This window comes from Pungitius pungitius, chromosome 1 (assembly GCF_949316345.1).
Source record: "Pungitius pungitius chromosome 1, fPunPun2.1, whole genome shotgun sequence".
Classification (NCBI taxonomy): domain Eukaryota; kingdom Metazoa; phylum Chordata; class Actinopteri; order Perciformes; family Gasterosteidae; genus Pungitius; species Pungitius pungitius.
In genome coordinates this window covers 35,411,454-35,429,697 of record NC_084900.1, presented here as the reverse complement: position 1 = coordinate 35,429,697, position 18,244 = coordinate 35,411,454, and the positions used below count along the sequence as shown (strand labels likewise).

The window sequence follows — 18,244 nt, the reverse complement described above, 5'->3', positions numbered from 1 at the left end:
GTGATCACTGCAGAGTGATGGGTTCTTTGAAGCCTCTGATGAGTCCAGACTTGAAAATCAATGGCTACTAATGACTACTGCTAAAGGCATCCAATGCACAACTTGAAAGGGCAGCGGTTTGTCATTTGGGAGAGGAATGCATGATGGATGTATCCTCTTCCAAACATGAAGTAGATGGTGTTTTGCCCGATTGGTATCAATACTGTACACTATACTCAGAAGTATTTACACACTTCTAATTGAAGGATGTAAGCTAATGGGAGACTGGAACAGCACCACACAGCTGGACGGATGTGGCATCGAAACATCTGTGTAGAGTCTGGGCTGGAGGCTACGGACCCCCCCCCAATCCCTAAATCCTGCGCTGAAATTGCATACAATGGTGGCTGCATGTAGATACCTTAAAAAAACGTAGATTACTTATAAAATAGTTGGAATACCTTGATGTATTCCAACTATTGTTCTTAGAATAATAAATTGATTAAAGATTTGATTTCTTCCTTCGCACCTTTAACTGCTTCACACCTTAAGACCATTCAAATGTTAAACTTTTTTAACATGTTTCCAATTGAGTTAATTTTCAAATCCTCTCAAAACTTCAACTTTTTCAGCTTTTCCAATCTTTTGGGTAGAGACACCATTTAAACTTTAAAATGTTGACACAAGTCTTAACAATTTTATTTAAAATCAGCTTGTTGATATCTATTCTACTTTAGTTGTCTTATTTTAGGGTGACTGTGGGGAGCAGGCCGTCCTCCAATCAGAGGGTTGTTGGTCTGATCCCAGGCCCGGCTAACCTGCATGTCGATGTGTCCTTGGGCAAGACACTTAACCCCAGCATCGCTCCTCCAGCTGTGACTACAGTGTGTGAATGTTAGTGACTGATGGGCAGGTGTCACTGTGTGTGGTAGGTCCTGTCATTAGTTTATGAATTTACCAAGTCCATTTAGTTTGAATAACAAACATTTTGTCTCCCTAAAAATACTCTTACTATTACCAAAACTACTAGAAATAGTACTGAAATACTATCTCTACCAGTAAGAGTGACACTGCAACTGATTTCTCTACTCTTACTACTATAAAATGTACTATTAGTTTTTTTTTTACTGCTTTTAATAATTTTACTACTAGTAATACTACTACCAATGAAACTACTCAATACTATTATTTCTATTGCTATTAATACTACACTGCTACATTACTACTACTGATGTTACTACAAATACTACAGTGACTAATAGTATTAGTACTACAGCTGATTATGCCAGCAGAGACGCCTCAACAAATACTAATATTACTACAAAAAATATTTTTAAATTCTCAGCTTTTATTATTTCTGTATTTTTTTGATTGATATGAGCTTCTCCAAGTGTTTTTTTCCAATTCTTTCAAATTAATTTAATCTTTTCTCATTTCTGTATTTTCAGCAATTTTTAGAATTAATTTCAGCTTTTTTCATTTCTGTACTTTAAGCAACTTTCTGAAATTAATATTTAGCTTTATGCATTCCAACGCATTTTCTAGTTTTGTTTAAAACGAACATTTAACAGACATTGGTATGATCTTAAGTGATGGATGATCAGGTAATAGCTCCCCCAGTTTCTTCTTAGTATTCGTATTCAAACCGTATACTTACACTTTAAACAATGCTAAATCTAAAAAAGTATAATCACCACATAAATATAATCGGTCCACTACACACATACTGTGGGTTTACCTTTATTTCAAGAGCAACTTAAATACTAATCCATACACAGCCATCATTAACACAAAGACAATACAAAATAAATATTCACCATCACTTTGTTCTTCATCACCAAATAAATACCAAATATGTGGAGCTCAATATTCCCAGTGTATTGCAGTGTACTCAAAATAGTTTGTGAAAATAAAAAGGTAAATGATATAAACAGAAGCACCAAAAAAAAAAAGTCTTTAGAAAATGATTAAAAAACTTTCAGTTACAAAATATTTGCACTTAAAAAGATCCCAGTATTTTAAATAAATAATAAGATATATAAAACAATTTATAGTTGATATCTTAAAATATTTCCTCTTTGTTCAAGAATGCAGAGGAAATGATTCCCTTCTTTCGGTTACCATTTATAATCTCCTCTGGTAGCATTTTGAAATAAAAAATAAATAAATATATAATGAGTAATAAATAGGCATACATAAATAATACAGCAGACATGAATGAATAACTTATTAAATAGTAAGCAACAGCAATAGTAAGAATGATCTACAAACTAGTCCTGGAGGTGAAACATCACTATGCTCATATAGAATACTATCAACATTATTAACTGGAGATGGGATATGTTTTCTAACTAAGAGGGTCTGCTCAGCTCAGGCTGTACACTGCACTCCCGACTTTGTTCTGCACGCCTGCCTTGAGATGCCTTTGCTTGCAGTATCAATTTAGTTTGAGTGTTAGCGTGTTAACCCTAATCTGTTCACGCTCATACCATCATAAAGCAACATGCAAATGGGAAACTAATGCAAAGAACAGATGACAGAGTTCCAAATGAGAATCACTTTTTACATACAGTATCTAAAGGGTTTGGAAAGAAAGATTGGTATAGTCACTGTGATGCCCCGCCCTCTGTCCTCCTCCTGTCTGTCACACCTCGATGCCCTTCACCGCCTGGTTGATGGACTCGAGCAGAGCCCGGTTCTCCGGGTTCTGGTAGCATTCTTTGTTGGTAAACATGTGAGTCAGGGTGTCCACATAGCTGTCAAAGTTCTGCTCTGACAGCGGCTCCTGCTGAACACACACAGAGGTCAGAGGTCAGAAAGTCTTTGAGGAGGAATGGTACACTGCTACGTATTACAGGCCCATAGAACAACAAGATCATCAGTTGAGCATGTAATGCACTCTTGGATTCTCCACTTTGATATGTATGAAGCCAGAACCAATGGTAGGAGGAAGAAGGTCGTATGCAAGCCTTCAAGAGGAAAGCTACTTTCTACTGGCTAGTTTCACTGGGAAGGTTAACAGTCCTTCACAGACGCCAATTCATAGACGCTTCAACACGTGCTAACTCTCCGAATGTGTTTCTAATGAAAACAGCCCTGGTCTCTGTTCAGCGTGTATGTCACACTGAATGGTTCCTGTCAGCCATGGTCTTGGTCAGAGGCCCGCTGACTGTTTATTGGGTTAGCAGAACATTTAGGGGGATCTACTTGTCATATAGACCTGCTAACTGGCCAATTGCTCACTGTTTTCAGCTAGTGGAGCTAAGCTAGGCGATACTGACATAAGAGTACAATTAGTTTAATAATCCAACCGTTTAATATCCTGGTTTACTAAATGTAATTATTCTGTTATTGTTACTGTATAATGAGTGTTCATATTTCTTTATGGTATCTCTATGTCATATACTTCTATGCTTGGTTGCATTCTAACCAGCTACTAACCCTCCAGGTTAATCAGTGAATGCTTTCATACCTGGGCTTCATAAGCCTGGACATGAACTATGGTGTATACACAGGCCCCCACACCGTCGCTTCAATGGAGACCTCAAGGTCCTCTTGAAACAGACCAAAAGACATTGCATGTTCTCACCAGGGAGGGCAGGCGGATGTTGGTCAAGCTGCGGATCAAAGCTTCACTCAGGCCAGATAGCTCCAGGAATAAGGCCTCATTCCTCTCCTCGATATGTTTGTTCTCCTCCTCCATGCTCTTCAGGTTGTTTTCCATTGAAGAGATCTGAAGCAGAGGCACACGGCCAACTCAGCCCCCCAGCAGCAAAGGAAAGAACTTGACAGTAAAAGCATGGTTTCGGGCGGCAGAGGCTTTTCAGTTTTTGTATTACTGACAAAGCTGCAAAGCGAGATACTCAGCTCTGCAGTCTGTGCAGCATCCGCCGCTCTCTACAGGCCGTTACGCCTCTGATCCATTTCAAACGTCTCATCCTCGTCCTGCTGGCAGCAGCTGAACTCACCTGAGTGTGCAGATTCATCATGTCCGCCTCCATCTCCGAGTTGGACTCGCTCAGCTCATTGATCTCCTTGTTCAGCTGCTTGATGTCCTCATCGTTGTCCAGAACTACGCAGTTAGTAAACAGAGCATAAAGGCAGCTGTAAGACATGTTTATTACACAGGTCCCTGGGATTTGCACTCCTGCATGCCTTGTTATTACATGTTTTTGGGACGAGTGCAAAATGATGTCTCTTACCATCGCTGGCTCTGAACTTTGCAGTGATGTACTCGTCTCCGGGGAATTTGGCTCTCTTCTTGTTGGCTGTCGCTCTGGGACAACCTGAGAGACTGAGAGGGGCAGCAGATCAAGAGCCATGACATTCTATTAAGAAGTTCTGTGTGTGTTACGACCCTCATATGCGAGGATACCTGCGGTGCGTCAGGAAGCTTCCGTTGGCGTGGCCCGAGCCGTCGCAGCCTGGCGTCGGGCACGTCGGGCCCTCGGTCTTGAAGGCCTTCCAGGAGAAGGGGGTGCCGTTCAGGAGACCCTCCTTCTGCCGGCGGGCTGCCAGCGGGCAGCCGTAGGCACTGCGGTGGGTGGCGTATTTCCCGCTGATGTGGCCCAGACTGTCACAGCCAGGAACTGGACACCTGGACACAGGCAGACGACTCGTGTGACTGATTGGACTCTCGACAATGGAAAAAAGAGACGTAAAGAGGCCAGGAGCGACAAATCAGTCCAAATGTGATGGTCTCGTTTGAAAATTTAAAACAGCTCACCAGGAAATTACTGGTAGTCAATTGGGATGTTCCAGAAGGTTCCATATTAGACCAATTTCATCAAATATATGTAAGATGTATTGTACGAAATAAATGGAACATTTTAAATGGAAAATTGAATAAACATTTATACGTACACTTTGACTCTCATTTATTGTGGAATGCCCTAACGTGAACATACTCTGGATAGTGGACGGTAATGGCTGGCCCCTCAATGGTGGAACGAGCTCTCTGTGGTCCAAATGTCATCAGAGAGCTCGTTCCACCATTGAGGAGCCAGGACAGCTAAGAGGCGAGAGAGCGGGGTGTGCGGGTCGGGATGGAGGGTTTCACCAGGTCCTGGATGTAGACTGGACCCGATCCATTCACAGCATGGCACGTGAGAACCAATATATTGACCTGGATGAGGCAGCCACTGGTAACCAGTGAAGAGAGGAGGAGTGTGGGAGAATTTAGGAAGGTTAAAGACCAGCTGCTGCGTTCTGGATGAGCTGCAGAGGTCGAGTGGCGGTAGCAGAGAGACCTGCCTATTTCTTGTGTCAACATGAAGTCCTGATGGCGATCTAAAAGATGACATTCCTCTGAATGTCCACATTAGTTTCATGAAAAGCCACCCCCCAGTGGTGCTGCGGTGACAGTCCAACGTCAGATAGGCCTCGCTTGATTGTAAGTGCCAACGAGCATTTGTTGCCCACCTCAAGAGCTCCGAGTCTTCCTTGTCGTCCTTGGTGGGAGTTGATTTGACCCCTCCTTTCTTGGCTCTAGGGCATCCGGACAGACTGGCAGGGAGACACAGAGAGGACCAATCACAGAATCCATCTGCACACCGTGACTGATGGGACAGGAGGGGAGGAGAAGTATACCTTCTGTGTGAGGCGTAGTTTCCTGTGATGTGGCCGGATCCGTCACAACCTGGGGTGGGACACCTGAGACACACACAGACGGTCCTTCACTCCACAAGCTTTCATTCATAGCAAGCTGCAGGCAGAACCAGCTTCTCTTACTAAATCATTAGGGCTCATTGTTTGGGGTTTTGATTTTTCAATATTGAACTAAATTATGATTGATTGTGACTATTTTATATTAGTGTTAAAAGGAGAGCAGGGATAGAGCTGTAGCTGCAGACTGAGTGCTCAGTGAACATGTTGGAGGTGAGAGACAGGAGAAAGCAGACATACTTTAGTTCAGCTGTGTGGGCAGCCATGAGGGTCCGAAGTGATTTATCAGCAAGAGGACAGCCTGACAGACTGGAAGATAGGTTAGAGAGAGAGTGTCAGAAAACCAGACTGAGAACAGGATGTCTGAGTATGAGTGAAAGAAAGGGCCAGAACCTGAACTGGACTACAGAACCAGGACAGGACTGGGCAGCACACACACAGGGAGGACAGGAGTTCTTTTATAAACTGATCTCTACAGTGGAGGAGTAGTTGGATAGGAGAAATAGTGAGTGATGAGTGTGTGTGTAGATGACTGAGTACTTTGTCATCAGGTGGAAATGAAACAATCCACTGCTTTTGTTTGCGTCTGATTTGAAAAGCATCTTAAACTCGTGATCCTTCCCCAGGTGGGACACTAGCCCTCTCATTGGCACTGAAGATGCCACATTTGAATGGTCAAACATCATCAACTTCCTTTCAGGTTTTTTTTTACTTGGACCCATGTCATCTGAACACCAGTCGTATCAAATAATATTGAATATTTTGGCTCTTTTTGAAGGAAAACATATATTTTGAATGAATGTGGCTTGTGTATTCTTAAGGAGGTTGAATACACAATGCAAATGCTGGAGCTCTACTCAACTCACAGCTTACAGATCGTGTACATGCAGAATTTTGGGGCATGAGCAAGTGCAATAGTGATTAATTTGGCGTATTCATTGGTGATTTGAATCACAAGTAGATTTGACGTGCATAAATGATATTAAGACATATCTCTGCTACCTGCCAGCCTCTGTTTAGGCCATGACTTATGGAGAGAGGCTTTTACAGGCTCATGCAGAAGTCTATGCTCTTATCCACCAGCTTTCCAACTTCCAACATATTGTACTAAACACAGCTGCACATTTGGCCTCCTTGTGGCTTGTTTGAGCAGAAGAGGGATCTATTTCGATCCAACACTTACAGCGACTAGCGTTACATTAGTGCATTCATTACTAGTGTCTGTACTGAATGACAAGCAGTAGAATTGGTTTTTAGAGAAATCAGGGCAGGACTCATTCAAGCTCTGCTTCATGCTTTTTTACATTCCCACAGGCTGGAAGCAGATTGGTTGAGTTGCCCCAGAAAGGGAGATGTAGTAGAGTCACTCCCCTTTTCCTTCTAAAAGGATTCCGGTCAGAATCACCAGATCTTACCATAGATTTGTAAAGCATACATACTTTGCTGATCATTTCCAAGTCAGGGTGCAGGTCTTACCTTCGGTGTGATGCGTAGTTGCCAGTAATGTGTCCACTGCCATCACAGCCTGGGGTGGGACATCTGTGGCCAAGATACATACTCACACATCAGTCCATTGCCTTTGAAGAGGATGCTTATACTGACAGGCCAGAACAAATCACTATACTTATTCTTTGTGACCTGTTTTTGTTCAACGACAACATAAAAAGTCGATATTTATGTTTTTATGGCAATTAAGTTGTTACTTTTTTTGATTGGTCATCCCATTTGTACTTTTTCACCATTTCTTTCCTGATGAAATTGTTTACTAAAGCTTAAGACTTCTTCATGTATTTTCTCAAAGAGCAGCGTTTCACTTTACAGTGTATGCTCACAATTGATCGGTGAATTAAATGTTAAATTATTGTTGAATGAAGTGTGTAGATCAATGAATCAGTCCATGGATGTGTGGTATTTGTGCAAGTGAGTTGTTGGTGAGTCATGTGTGCCGCTTATCCTTAGAGGATCCGGGGGGGGGGGGGGGGGGGGGGGGGCACATGACCATTCACTCTCATATCCACACACCTACAGGCAATTTGAGTTAGACCAATGACCCAAACCCCCCGAGCTGTGTTTGGACAGTGGGAGGAGACACGGGGAGAACATGCAGACTCCACTCTGTGTGGTGTCAAACCCTTCAGACCCAGGACCAGTGCGAACCACCTAAACGTCAATCAACGGCCCATGTGAGCGGCATCAATCCTGCAGACCCTGCTGAGGACAGTGGGGGGGGGGGGGGGGCTGTTGGAAGGCTGTTGGAGGGCTGTTGTCAATATTGTTGAACATTTGAAATGTAGTCTTATATTCTGTTTTTGTTTTTGCAGTCTGACACTTTTGACGCCTTTTGGCTAAATGGCACATTTACAGCTGTTTTCATGAATGTGCACTGGCCTTATCAAACAAAACCAATAAATAACTTCCTGCAAACGTGTTTGTCTGCCGTGTCCAATCACCTGCACCTCCACCACGTGTGTCCCTTGTCCCCTGGTGGGTTCACTGTCTCGTCTTTGTGGATGTTAGTGTAGTGTTGCAGAGTGTGTTTTGCTTTGTCTTGGCTCCTGTTTCAGGCCCTTGGTACTGTTGATATACGGCTTTAATAAAGTCCTTTTTGTTTTGGAAACCTGAAAAATCCACGTTTGAGTCGTCCCTGTCCCCTGTCTCCGGGACCTATTGTGACAATAAATGCCTCAGCCAATCACATCACATCAACAGTATGCAGCAGCAGCGAATAGAAGCCAATCAAAGGGTGGGGGGAAAAAGAGCTGGCATATTGGGTGATAGGGCACTTTATAATATTCCGGGGGGGGGGGGGGGGGTTTACTGCTAGCATGCAAGTTGTTAAGCTACCGTGTGGCGGTGGTGGCATGCAAGGTGTTGATGGGACATGCGGTAAGAGTTGTGACTTACATAAGAATCTCCTTTTTGCTGTCTTTGGGCTGAAACTTGACCTTGAAGCTGCCGGTGGTGACCTCACCCGGGTACTTCCTTTCCTCCAGATTCTCCTGGTCCCCTTCCTCACCATCTGAGGAGGTGTATGAAGGAGCTGTATATTCCACCTGGAGAAAGGTGAAACACAGGTCACATGGGAGGGAAACCAACCCTTGTATGTACATTCCTTCTCTCATGATTGAATTACCTCTTCATGGTCTTCCTCCTTGACTCCACTGGACTTGGTGAAGTCCAGCGGCCCCTCCCACTCAGGCTGAGTGAGGCTCTGAGACGGGGCGGCTCCGATGTGTTGAGAGGAAGACGAGGAGGAGGACGAAGGCTCTGGAGGTTGCACGCCCTCCCTCTTGGTCTTCTTCAAGCTGAGGTCCAAGGTGCCGTTCTCATCCACCTCGATGTCCGACTCCTAGAGGGGCCAGATCGGCCGTCAGTACCAACAGATAGCCACGAGCACCGGAGCGGCCCCGGGCTGCACAGTGTACCTTGGAGCCCGGTTCCCTGGGCTTGGTGCTGATGGTCTCTGGTCTCTCCCAGCAGCGGGTGGAGAGGTTGAGGATGGCTGTCGCTGCCATGTGGGCCGCCTCTGCATCTTGGCTGTAGTCATAACTACTGGAGGACGAGGCGCTCATGGAAAAGCCTCCTGACACACTGTGACTGGGCGAGGAGGCCTTAGGGAATGATTTAGCTGAGCGGGGGGGAGCAGAAGGAACAAAAGAGTAGAACTCTATGAACGCGAAGGCTAAACGGGACAGATCTGCTGCTGCTGCTGTGTGTTTTCATTCATTGACTGGTAGTCGGCAGCGTGGGAGGCATTATGGTGTAAACACACAGTGAATGACATACAGATCCAAACAGGTGGAGAAACCAAAAAACTATTTGTATCTGGAAATCACAACACACTATGTATAAGATCCAATGGCATCATTTTCTTTAACTCTTGAGCTGAACAATCTTCTCCAACTGTTCATTCTGCACCATCTACCTTTTATGCTTCTTTACTGTATATTTCCTATGATTCAGTTTCCTAGTTTTGTTCATCTGGATAGAAATGGGTTTGATGGGTTCAGTGGGTACTTTTAACAATCTATTGAGACAGTAAAGAGGAAGATGAGGAGGAGAGAGAGATGTTTCTCCTGCTGTCTGAAGAACCGAGGTGTATCATCCAAATGAGAGATTCAGTTTGAGAATATGATTATCAAATTAAAAAGAAAAATGTATTTTGGTGTATTGCAATGTCAGATTTTTCAACTCTTAAATATTGATAACTGTATCAACCTGAAAGTACTGCAATGTGCAACCTTTCGCATTATTTAGTATGTGTTCAAAAGACAAATTCAAGAGCAGCACCCAGATGTTCTGTTCTTACAACCTCAACTGTGAAAAATAAAATGGAATGTGAAACACATGGTTTTCCAAAATGGACCCTGGAGGTGTAGCATGGAGGTGATCAGAGTGGCTCTTACATTTGAAGGCTTTGGGTGACGTTTCGGCGCTGCTGGGTGTCTTTGGAATGAGCATACGCTTTCCAAACACCTGGACATCAAAGCTTGCATAGTCAAAAGACACCTTGGAGTACTTCTCCAGCTCCTTGGCCAGGTTAGCTCTCGGCGTGGTGGTCACCGCGTTGGGCCGGAAGCTGCCGTACTGAGGGATCTCCAGCTGTTTCACAAAACACATGGGCCTGGAGGAAAGGGCATTAGTTAAGCATTACTGGAGATCCACACTGCTTTTCTGTGACAATAAATGGAGCCATGCTCCAAAACACTAAACTGAAGAGAAACAATCACCTGAGCACTCTGTCAGAGTTGGAAGGGGGTTCGCTGGGGGGTGCCTGTAAAATAACCTGCTTGTCTTGGCCCTTGTTGAGCTTAGTTGCTGCTGCGATGGGACAGCCGGACAGACTGACGGGGGGCATATGTAACAGGGCATGAGTAGGTAGACATTTAATATGCAGACAGGTATTTGAATTATTAATAAGCCTTGTAAGTATGTGTTAGTAGTATTAGAAAAGATTGCTTCTCCTCTGGGATTCACTCTTTAGCTGCATTTTGAGCCCAAGGGGCTCCAAAAGTACCATTACACCATCACTAAGAACTGAACCTCTGCCAGACCATAGACTGCGTAGGAGCAGTGATGGCTGAATCTAAATATTCATCTCTAAACTAAAAAAATACTAACTTGAACTTCTTCTCGAGTCACTAGTTTTTGCCTTTAGAACACACAGAAAACTCTGCCATCATTTCCATGGCCACAAATGTTATGCTAGTTTGGCACATGTGTGTGTGTGTGTGTGTGTGTGTTTGTCGTGGTGTGTTTCATCCACCTGCGGTGTGTGTTGCGGTTACTGTTGACATGGCCTTGGCCTGTGCACCCAGGAGTTGGACACTTCAAGACGTTCTCATGCATGGCCAGGACTACCGACACACAGCAGACACACACTCAGGTCAGGCTGCTTTAGCAGTAGTAACAACAGCATTAGAAGAAAAAGCAGTGGTAGGAAAGGTAGTAGCAGTAGTATGGTGTTTCTTAAATGTTAAGGAGGTAGTGGTGGTGGAAATACTACTAAGCTGGTAGTACGGTGAGAACACACCACTCTTTCATATCACATTCAATGGAGCCCTAAGGAGCAACCACGATACATCCGAGCATCACAGAGGTGGCGTGTACTCACTCTCCGGAGGGATTCGGTCTTTGTGAGGACATCCCGATAGACTGCGATGGTGAGGGTACAGCCCGGTCACATGACCTGTCCCGTCACACCCTGGGGTTGGACACTTCACCTCCTTCTTCTCTGAATAGAGGATGGTGTGAATTAGGTGGCGGCAGTGATGGATAAGTAGGAACAAGGGGTGGATATACCTCAATGCTTAGTCCTGACCTATCAGCAAGTACTTCCAGACCCAGAGGCACACTGACTGCTATTGATGCCTTTTGCATCATTAAGAGGAATTACCTCAGAAACATGGAACATTTTGATTTACTCTTCTCTTTTTTTCATGGACAAATTTAAAGGTGAATTTAAGAAATCATTACACATGAATGCAATAAGGCTCATTTCTGTTAAATCAAGGATATTATTTCTCCTCACCTACAAGGCACTTGCTGGTGTGGCCCCATCTTATCTTAAGGAACGTATAATACCATGTTGTCCTACCAGAGAGCTGTGCTCCATCAATGCTGTGTTGCTCATTTCTTAGTCTTAAACAGTAGGATGGGGGCCAGAGCCTTCAGTTATCAAGCTCCTCTTTTGTGGACCCAGCTTCCACTTTCAGTCCGGGGGGCAGACTCGGTCACCTACTTTAAGGTAAAGCTTAAGACTTTTTACTTATTGCTTATAGTTAGGGCTGGCTCAGGTTAGCCTGGACCAGCCCTTAGTTAAGCTGCTCTAGGCTTAGACTGCCGGGGGGACTTCTTAGGACACACCGAGCCCCTCTTTCACTCTCTCACTCCTTTCTATAATAAGTCACATCTCATTAGTGAGCATCACTCATTCAGCTTCTTCCCCAGAGTGTTGGTGCTTTGTCGCCGCTCAGGTTTTCAAAGCTCGTGGTTCCCTCGGCCCCCCCTGGTCCTGACCTTCTGCTGTGGCCCAGCTGACACCTGCTGCTGCTATCCACGTCATTATGAGTATTAATCACAGTACTATTACTGTCATCATAAACCAACATTACTGATGCTTTTTTCCCTTCTGTATCTGATGGTGGTCCTGTCTAACACCTGGCTTACTACTCTCAGTATTTGAATCATTTCTGTCATTTGGATTGATTGTACTGATCATCTTTGACGTTGTTCATTCTGTCCATCACACTGTCGTTCTTCAGATAGTTCTCCCTAGGTCTCTTCTTTTTCCTTCCCGTTGAAGGGTTTTATCATTTTTGGAGTTGTCCCTGTGCCGATGACAGAGGATGTGGCATGTGTGTAGAATGTAATGCCCTCTGAGGCCAAGTTGTAATTGTCATTTAGTACAGATCGTAAATAACACATCTACATTGCATGCAAACCACTCTAAAGTGGCTGTGTCTGCGAAGGGGAGACTCTTGGCTACTCATTGAACTCATTGAACTCATTTCTATTTTCATCCTATTACATACCGTGAGGTGAGAAGTCAAGGGAGCGCTTCACAAATCTCCGTCAGTTTTTGCTTTTCCAAAATCGACAATTTAGCTCCCTATCCGACAAACTGGTTGGGTTTTTATTCTTTGGTCAGTATCAAAGATATATAGTATAGCCAAACAATCAATCCAAATGATTGATTGTTGGGATTAATAACCTGATTGATCAATGGAATGTGAATCCACTGTTTGTAGGTAGTAACAGGAAGTACCTTTGCTGTAGTGAGCAGTGCGGCGCGCTGCAGCAGCCGGCTCGGAGCCCTTGCTGGAGGAGCTGTACGGCTGGTAGTCGGGGGAGCTGCGGGCCTCCTGCCCCCCCTTCACTTCCTCCGCCTTCAGGGCGATGGCCTGCTCCAGCAGCCCCAGGTTCCCCCGAGTCATATCCCAGTTCTCTGAGTCGTCTGTGACTCCCGAGCCCTCTGAGACACGGTCCTGCTCCTCTCCTTCATACTCCTCCTCTTCCTCCTCTTCCTCCTCCTCCTCTTCCTCCTCCTCCTCCTCCTCGTCATCATCCTCGTCATCATCCTCCTCTGAGCGGACTTCTATAACCACTGTTGCCGGAGAGGCTTTGCTGGAGTCTCGGTCCTCCTCTTCCTCATCCACCACCTCGCCTACGTCCTTCCCCAAGCCCTCCTCCTCTTCCTCTCTTTCATCTTCATCGTCCTCCTCCTCAATCATAGGAGTGCAGATTTTTTCTTCCCTGAGTGACATCTCAGCCTCAGATCCCTGAGTTTGTGGACTCAATGTGGAAGGAATGTGAATCTCTTGGTGGACCTCCCTCTCCTCTCCCTCCTCCCCCTCCTCCTCCCCTTCCTCCTCCTCTTTGTCCTCCTCTTCGTCCTCCTCCGGTTCCTCCCTCTCCCTCTGGTCCTTTGTTGATTCTTTGGCCTGGTGGTTATAATCCCCACTGGAGTACTGGTGATCAGAGTTTTCCTGACTCATCATGTGTCTTTCTTGTACGATACCCTCTCGTCGTTTCTGCTGCTCAGCCTCTTCCTTTTCTTCATCTGCTTCCTCTTCCTCCTCTTCTTTTGTCTCTGTAAGCCCTGTTGCCTCTTCAGGTTTCTCTGATGACTGCTCCTTGATAAGCAGCTGGCCTTCCTCCTCCGGCTCCTCCTGTGTTTTATCCTCGCTCTCTGTGGCTGGCTTCACTTCCTCGGCAGTTGTCTCTGTTACTGTTTCATTCTCCGTCTCCAAAGTGAAGCTTTCGTTGTCGCCGACTTCAGCCGGAGGACCAACTATGTCCTCTGTTGTCTCCAGTGCGCAGTCTGCTGGGGATTCAAAGTATAGAGGGATGTTACTGCCACTGTGGCTTTGTCTTAATCCTCCCTAGATGACCACAGTTGGGCTGTGTGTACTTCGGCTGTCAGTGCTCACTGCTTTCAACATGAAATGAACTGGCAAGACTAGTTTGTTCTACTCTGCACTTCATTATTGCAATGGAAAGCACACATGCCTCTAGCTGTCTAATATGGTGTATCACAGCACATATCATAAAGCTAGTTTCTGTTTTTTACAAGCCACATGTCATAATATTTTTCCTTTGGCACCATCGTAACATTTGTATTTGTCTAATACCTCAGTTTGAGGAGCATGCTGACAGGCAAACTATAATAACATGACTTCTTTCAGCCTGTCAGAATTGTCATCTTTCAGGTGCAAACCTATGGTGACAGAACAGCTTCACACTGCAAGGGTCCCCAGCCTCAGGTGATAATTGAACAAAATGAAGAAAAAAGGTAGTTCTGATAACCAGATTAATCTAAAACATTCAGATGATTCTATAATATTTTCATAAAATCCAGGGTTGAGATGAATTTGAACAGCAAACTCAAATAAACACTATTGGAGTTAATTTGAACACTTTTAAAGTGTCCCATGGGGTCCACACTCCACAGTGTCACTGTAACACTTAGTGTTGCCATTTTAACACTGTTATAGAGTTCATTTCAACTCTTATATAGTTGAAATTCTCAAGCGTATACCATGAAGTGTGACACTGTACAGTTACATTTCAAAGAGGTAAGTGTTGCAAATGAATCTGATCTTGACTCTGAACAATGACTCCAGCTCTTTGATGCAATTGACTCTGTTGACTCACTTTGTGTTGACTCTGGGCTGCCTTTTGTCTTGTTTTTCTTCTTCTCTTTGAGATTATAGTCGTCTTCCTCCTCTTTCTGTACTTCCTCTTCTTCTGCTGCGTCACTGTCAGCATTGAAGCCTTCATCTCCTGCTTCTGTGGCCGGCTGGTTCCTCCTCTTGGGAGCAGACTGGTTCTCCTCAGCTTCAGCCTCCTCCAGTTTTCTTTTCTTCACTATTGGGCATCCCAGTATGCTGAGGAGAGCAGGATGCTAATGTAAATGCTAACATCCAACATGACAACATCAAACTTGCTTTACATTGTGAGATGTAATGAATATTGTGTACTTGTTTAACCACAATGTCAAATTATAAAATGTATTGTTTCATTTGTATGTTCTGTTAGTTTTGTATACGTCACACACCAAAGTACATGAAAAGCTTCATAAAATGCAGCATGGTTCCCACCTTCTGTGTCGAGAGTATCTTCCACTCACATGACCTTTGCCATCGCATCCAGGGGTGGGACAGCTGCTGCTGACCCACAGCAAGACAAATAATCACATTTCATACACACAACACACTTTATTCATCACGATAGTGTTAAGTGGAGCAAATAAACACTCACTTTAACTCCTGCTTCGTATCTTGTGCCACAAGGTCTGTCGACACTGAGTGTAAAGAGAGCCGGTCGATACAGAAATGAAAGTTAAAGGTTGAAGCGTAAAAGACAGTGATGCTTTTTCTTTGTAGTGGCTTTTTGTGAAGTCCTTGTACATACAGTGTAAATCCATCTATAACATGTGAGTATAAAACTAGAAAACTGGATTAGGACTCAGCAAGAGGACAAATGCTCTATCGGGACAAAGGCCCCCAGCGTCCCACACAGACTACATTTGCCAAAAGGAAATTAGTTAGTTGATGTTAACTACCTCATCTTTAAATCACTTGTAGTTTGTTGTTCACAAGAGATTCAAATTCGTCTTCACTGCTCTTTTTTGGGCAGATGTAACAGAATAAGTGCAATTTACCATTTGCATAATAACCATTTGCACATCCTGCCTCACAAAAACGAATTGGCTTCTCTGGGAATTTGTCATGATCTAATTTATTTCATCTTAAGAGCCAACACATGAAGAAAGATCCATTTGATTAGCATAACACATTTGTGTACACATCCAGAATTTTCTATGACATGATGTGAAGAGGTACAATTTGTTGTTGTTTTTCACTGAACAAGGGCAGGTATTTTATTGAATCTCCATTTAGACTTCATGGGTGTCATTTTGTGGCAAATGTTCTGTTCACTGTCAATATCTACCTGTAACAGGACATGTAGCCTGAACTAGTATGAATTACATGATGGCAAAACATGTTTCATTTTAGATGCATTGGACAACTTTATATATTTAGTGAAAAGCATGAATGAAATGTTTTGTGTGCTTTACTGCCTTTAGCAAACATGTTGTAGAGTTGTAATTCCAGTGAAACAGTTGTGGTTCTAAAGTGTATTAATCATTTAAGAATGTTAGGCGTCAAATGCTCTTGAATTTACACAGCAGACCTGATGCCAGATTACACTATCTGGCAACAGTCTTCATTGGTTTGGAACCTCTCTGCCAAATGCCACGTTTTACATGTGGGGCGCCACAGCTCTCATCCACCATCAGTGTGTGTGTGTGTTTTTGTGTTCATGTGTGTGTTTGTCTGTACTGACCCCGGCTTCCTTTGGAGCGGGTTCGTGTTCGTGTCTCTGCAGTGTCTTGGCTCATCTGAAAACAGGGAGAGATCAATTAATGATGGATGGAAAGATATGTATGCTAAAGGGTGAGATATATGAATTGATTAATAGTTACTTTGATGCTGGTTGATTGGCTCTCCCCTGGTCACCACTGGCTCAGATACATCTGACCGTTGAGCTCATTTTCTATTAGATGAAACACAGAGGTAACCCCTTTACTGGTGATGAAAAGGAATTATAGAAATTTATTGGAGAAACGTTTTCATGATATTGGTCAGTTTACTAATTGTGGCCTGATTGCAGCACATAGCTAAAGGATATATGATGCTGGTAGGCAGTGTGGACAGTGTGCTGGGTCAAATTAAAAAGTCGAAAAAAGAATCATACAATTTTATTAAAATCTCTTAATTGTTATTAGTATTATATATTAATTCATATTAATTTATATGTAATACTAATAATAATGAATAACATTATATAATACTAATAATAATGAATAACATTATATAAATAAAACACAGAATTACAGACAAAGCTTGGGATATCGTGGACGTGGAATGTGTAGCATGTTGACAGCAGACGGCGGTGGTTTCAGCGCCTCAGCATGGCGTCACTTTCGATGGTGATGGACGGCTACTACGTTCAGCCTGACGGAACGTCGTCCCACCATCCAAGACGCAAACACCAGTATGCTTCTCGTGCGGTGCAATGGGAGATGAAGGCCGGGCGGAGAAGCGGAACGAGGCCTCGCTCCTCTGCTAAACCGGCCCACTTATAAAACACGACCAAACAAACAAAGGCCGCCAGCGTTCCGCGGTATACACTTTTAACTGGATTGACGAAACCAGGGCGCCATTGTAGGGCCCGGGCACCATCGCCGACAATAATCTGCTAGAAAGCCACACCGTGCGTATTCGGAGCGGGCAGAAATTATTCTCCGCGAAGGAAAAACCGGCAGAAAGCAGTCTGACATCTACGGAGAGCGGGGGGAGGGGGGGGGTTAAGCCTTCAAACCGCTCACTTTATCACATCCTCCCTGCCTGGTGTGGAATCCGTAGTGAGGCCTAAGGCCCAGAAAATACCGACAAATAAAAGCGCTTGACGCTCTTTGTCAGGGAGACATAAAGCCTTACCTTGCGTTCCCCTCCCCCCTCCGCGTCTACATGTCCGAACGGAGAGACCTTCAGCTCCACGGGAACTGTGACCAGCGCTCACCACCGGAACCCTGCGGGAGGGACTCGATCAGGAGGACAGCAGCCTCACACTGAACCCAGCGGCCCCGAGCTTTTCAGCACCCCGGACAGAGCCAGCCGAATCTTCAGCACCATGGACAGGAGCCCCGCTGCACTGCCTCCTGCAGGAGCGCAGGAGAGCTACAGCCGGCTGCAGCTCACTCTGGGCCCGCCCCGCCCGATTCAGTCTGGGCTGATGGAGGTGGAGATGGTAGAATATATCAACAGCGGCTGGAGGACGGACTATGGAGGTCATAACAACACCCAGAGACTCAAACCAGCCGAGACTTATGGTTGCACATAGCGGCAAAATACCGACAGGCTACTAGTGGCAACAGACTAAACGATGTACCAAGGGTGAGCTAAATAAACCAAATGATACTGTGCACGTTACTGTACTTGACATCTTCAACCCGAGATCAGCCAGTCACAATAGTCATTCATTGCTGCCATGATATCCGCCAATTTGAGCGCAGGACCTCTTTTCACCTGGT

The 18,244-nt window shown here is 44.5% G+C and overlaps 1 protein-coding gene across 7 annotated transcripts; it reads right to left on the bottom strand.

Annotated features, from left to right (window-relative positions):
* Positions 1-1,703: 1,703 nt before the first annotated feature.
* On the bottom strand, positions 1,704-17,910 carry myt1a (myelin transcription factor 1a). Of its 7 annotated transcripts, none has more exons than XM_037481104.2 (23): positions 17,652-17,910; positions 16,634-16,704; positions 16,495-16,549; positions 15,406-15,448; positions 15,246-15,314; positions 14,800-15,032; positions 12,911-13,966; positions 11,258-11,377; positions 10,910-11,000; positions 10,374-10,487; positions 10,050-10,267; positions 9,069-9,271; positions 8,777-8,992; positions 8,548-8,696; positions 7,120-7,182; positions 5,884-5,952; positions 5,569-5,631; positions 5,401-5,484; positions 4,355-4,576; positions 4,182-4,273; positions 3,948-4,051; positions 3,569-3,712; positions 1,704-2,767 (listed from the first exon to the last, which is right to left on the bottom strand). In XM_037481104.2, the coding sequence occupies exons 3-23, from the start codon at positions 16,547-16,549 to the stop codon at positions 2,624-2,626; spliced, it is 3,552 nt and encodes a 1,183-aa protein (XP_037337001.2). In that variant the 5' UTR covers positions 16,634-16,704; positions 17,652-17,910; the 3' UTR covers positions 1,704-2,623. The 7 variants fall into 7 exon arrangements, with proteins under 7 accessions (XP_037337001.2, XP_062422201.1, XP_037336998.2 ...); XM_062566217.1 differs by having other exon boundaries at positions 12,911-13,969; positions 16,634-16,736; positions 17,652-17,903; XM_037481101.2 differs by having other exon boundaries at positions 12,911-13,969; positions 17,652-17,903.
* Positions 17,911-18,244: the final 334 nt, after the last annotated feature.

Excerpts from the sequence above, each read along its gene's own strand:
- myt1a (XM_062566217.1), bottom strand. The coding sequence starts at position 16,549 with ATGAGCCAAGACACTGCAGAGACACGAACACGAACCCGCTCCAAAGGA. Across the intron at positions 11,001-11,257 it reads AGACCGAATCCCTCCGGAGA|TCCTGGCCATGCATGAGAAC; the intron begins GTGAGTACACGC and ends GTGTGTCGGTAG. Across the intron at positions 4,274-4,354 it reads AGCTTCCTGACGCACCGCAG|TCTCTCAGGTTGTCCCAGAG; the intron begins GTATCCTCGCAT and ends TGCCCCTCTCAG.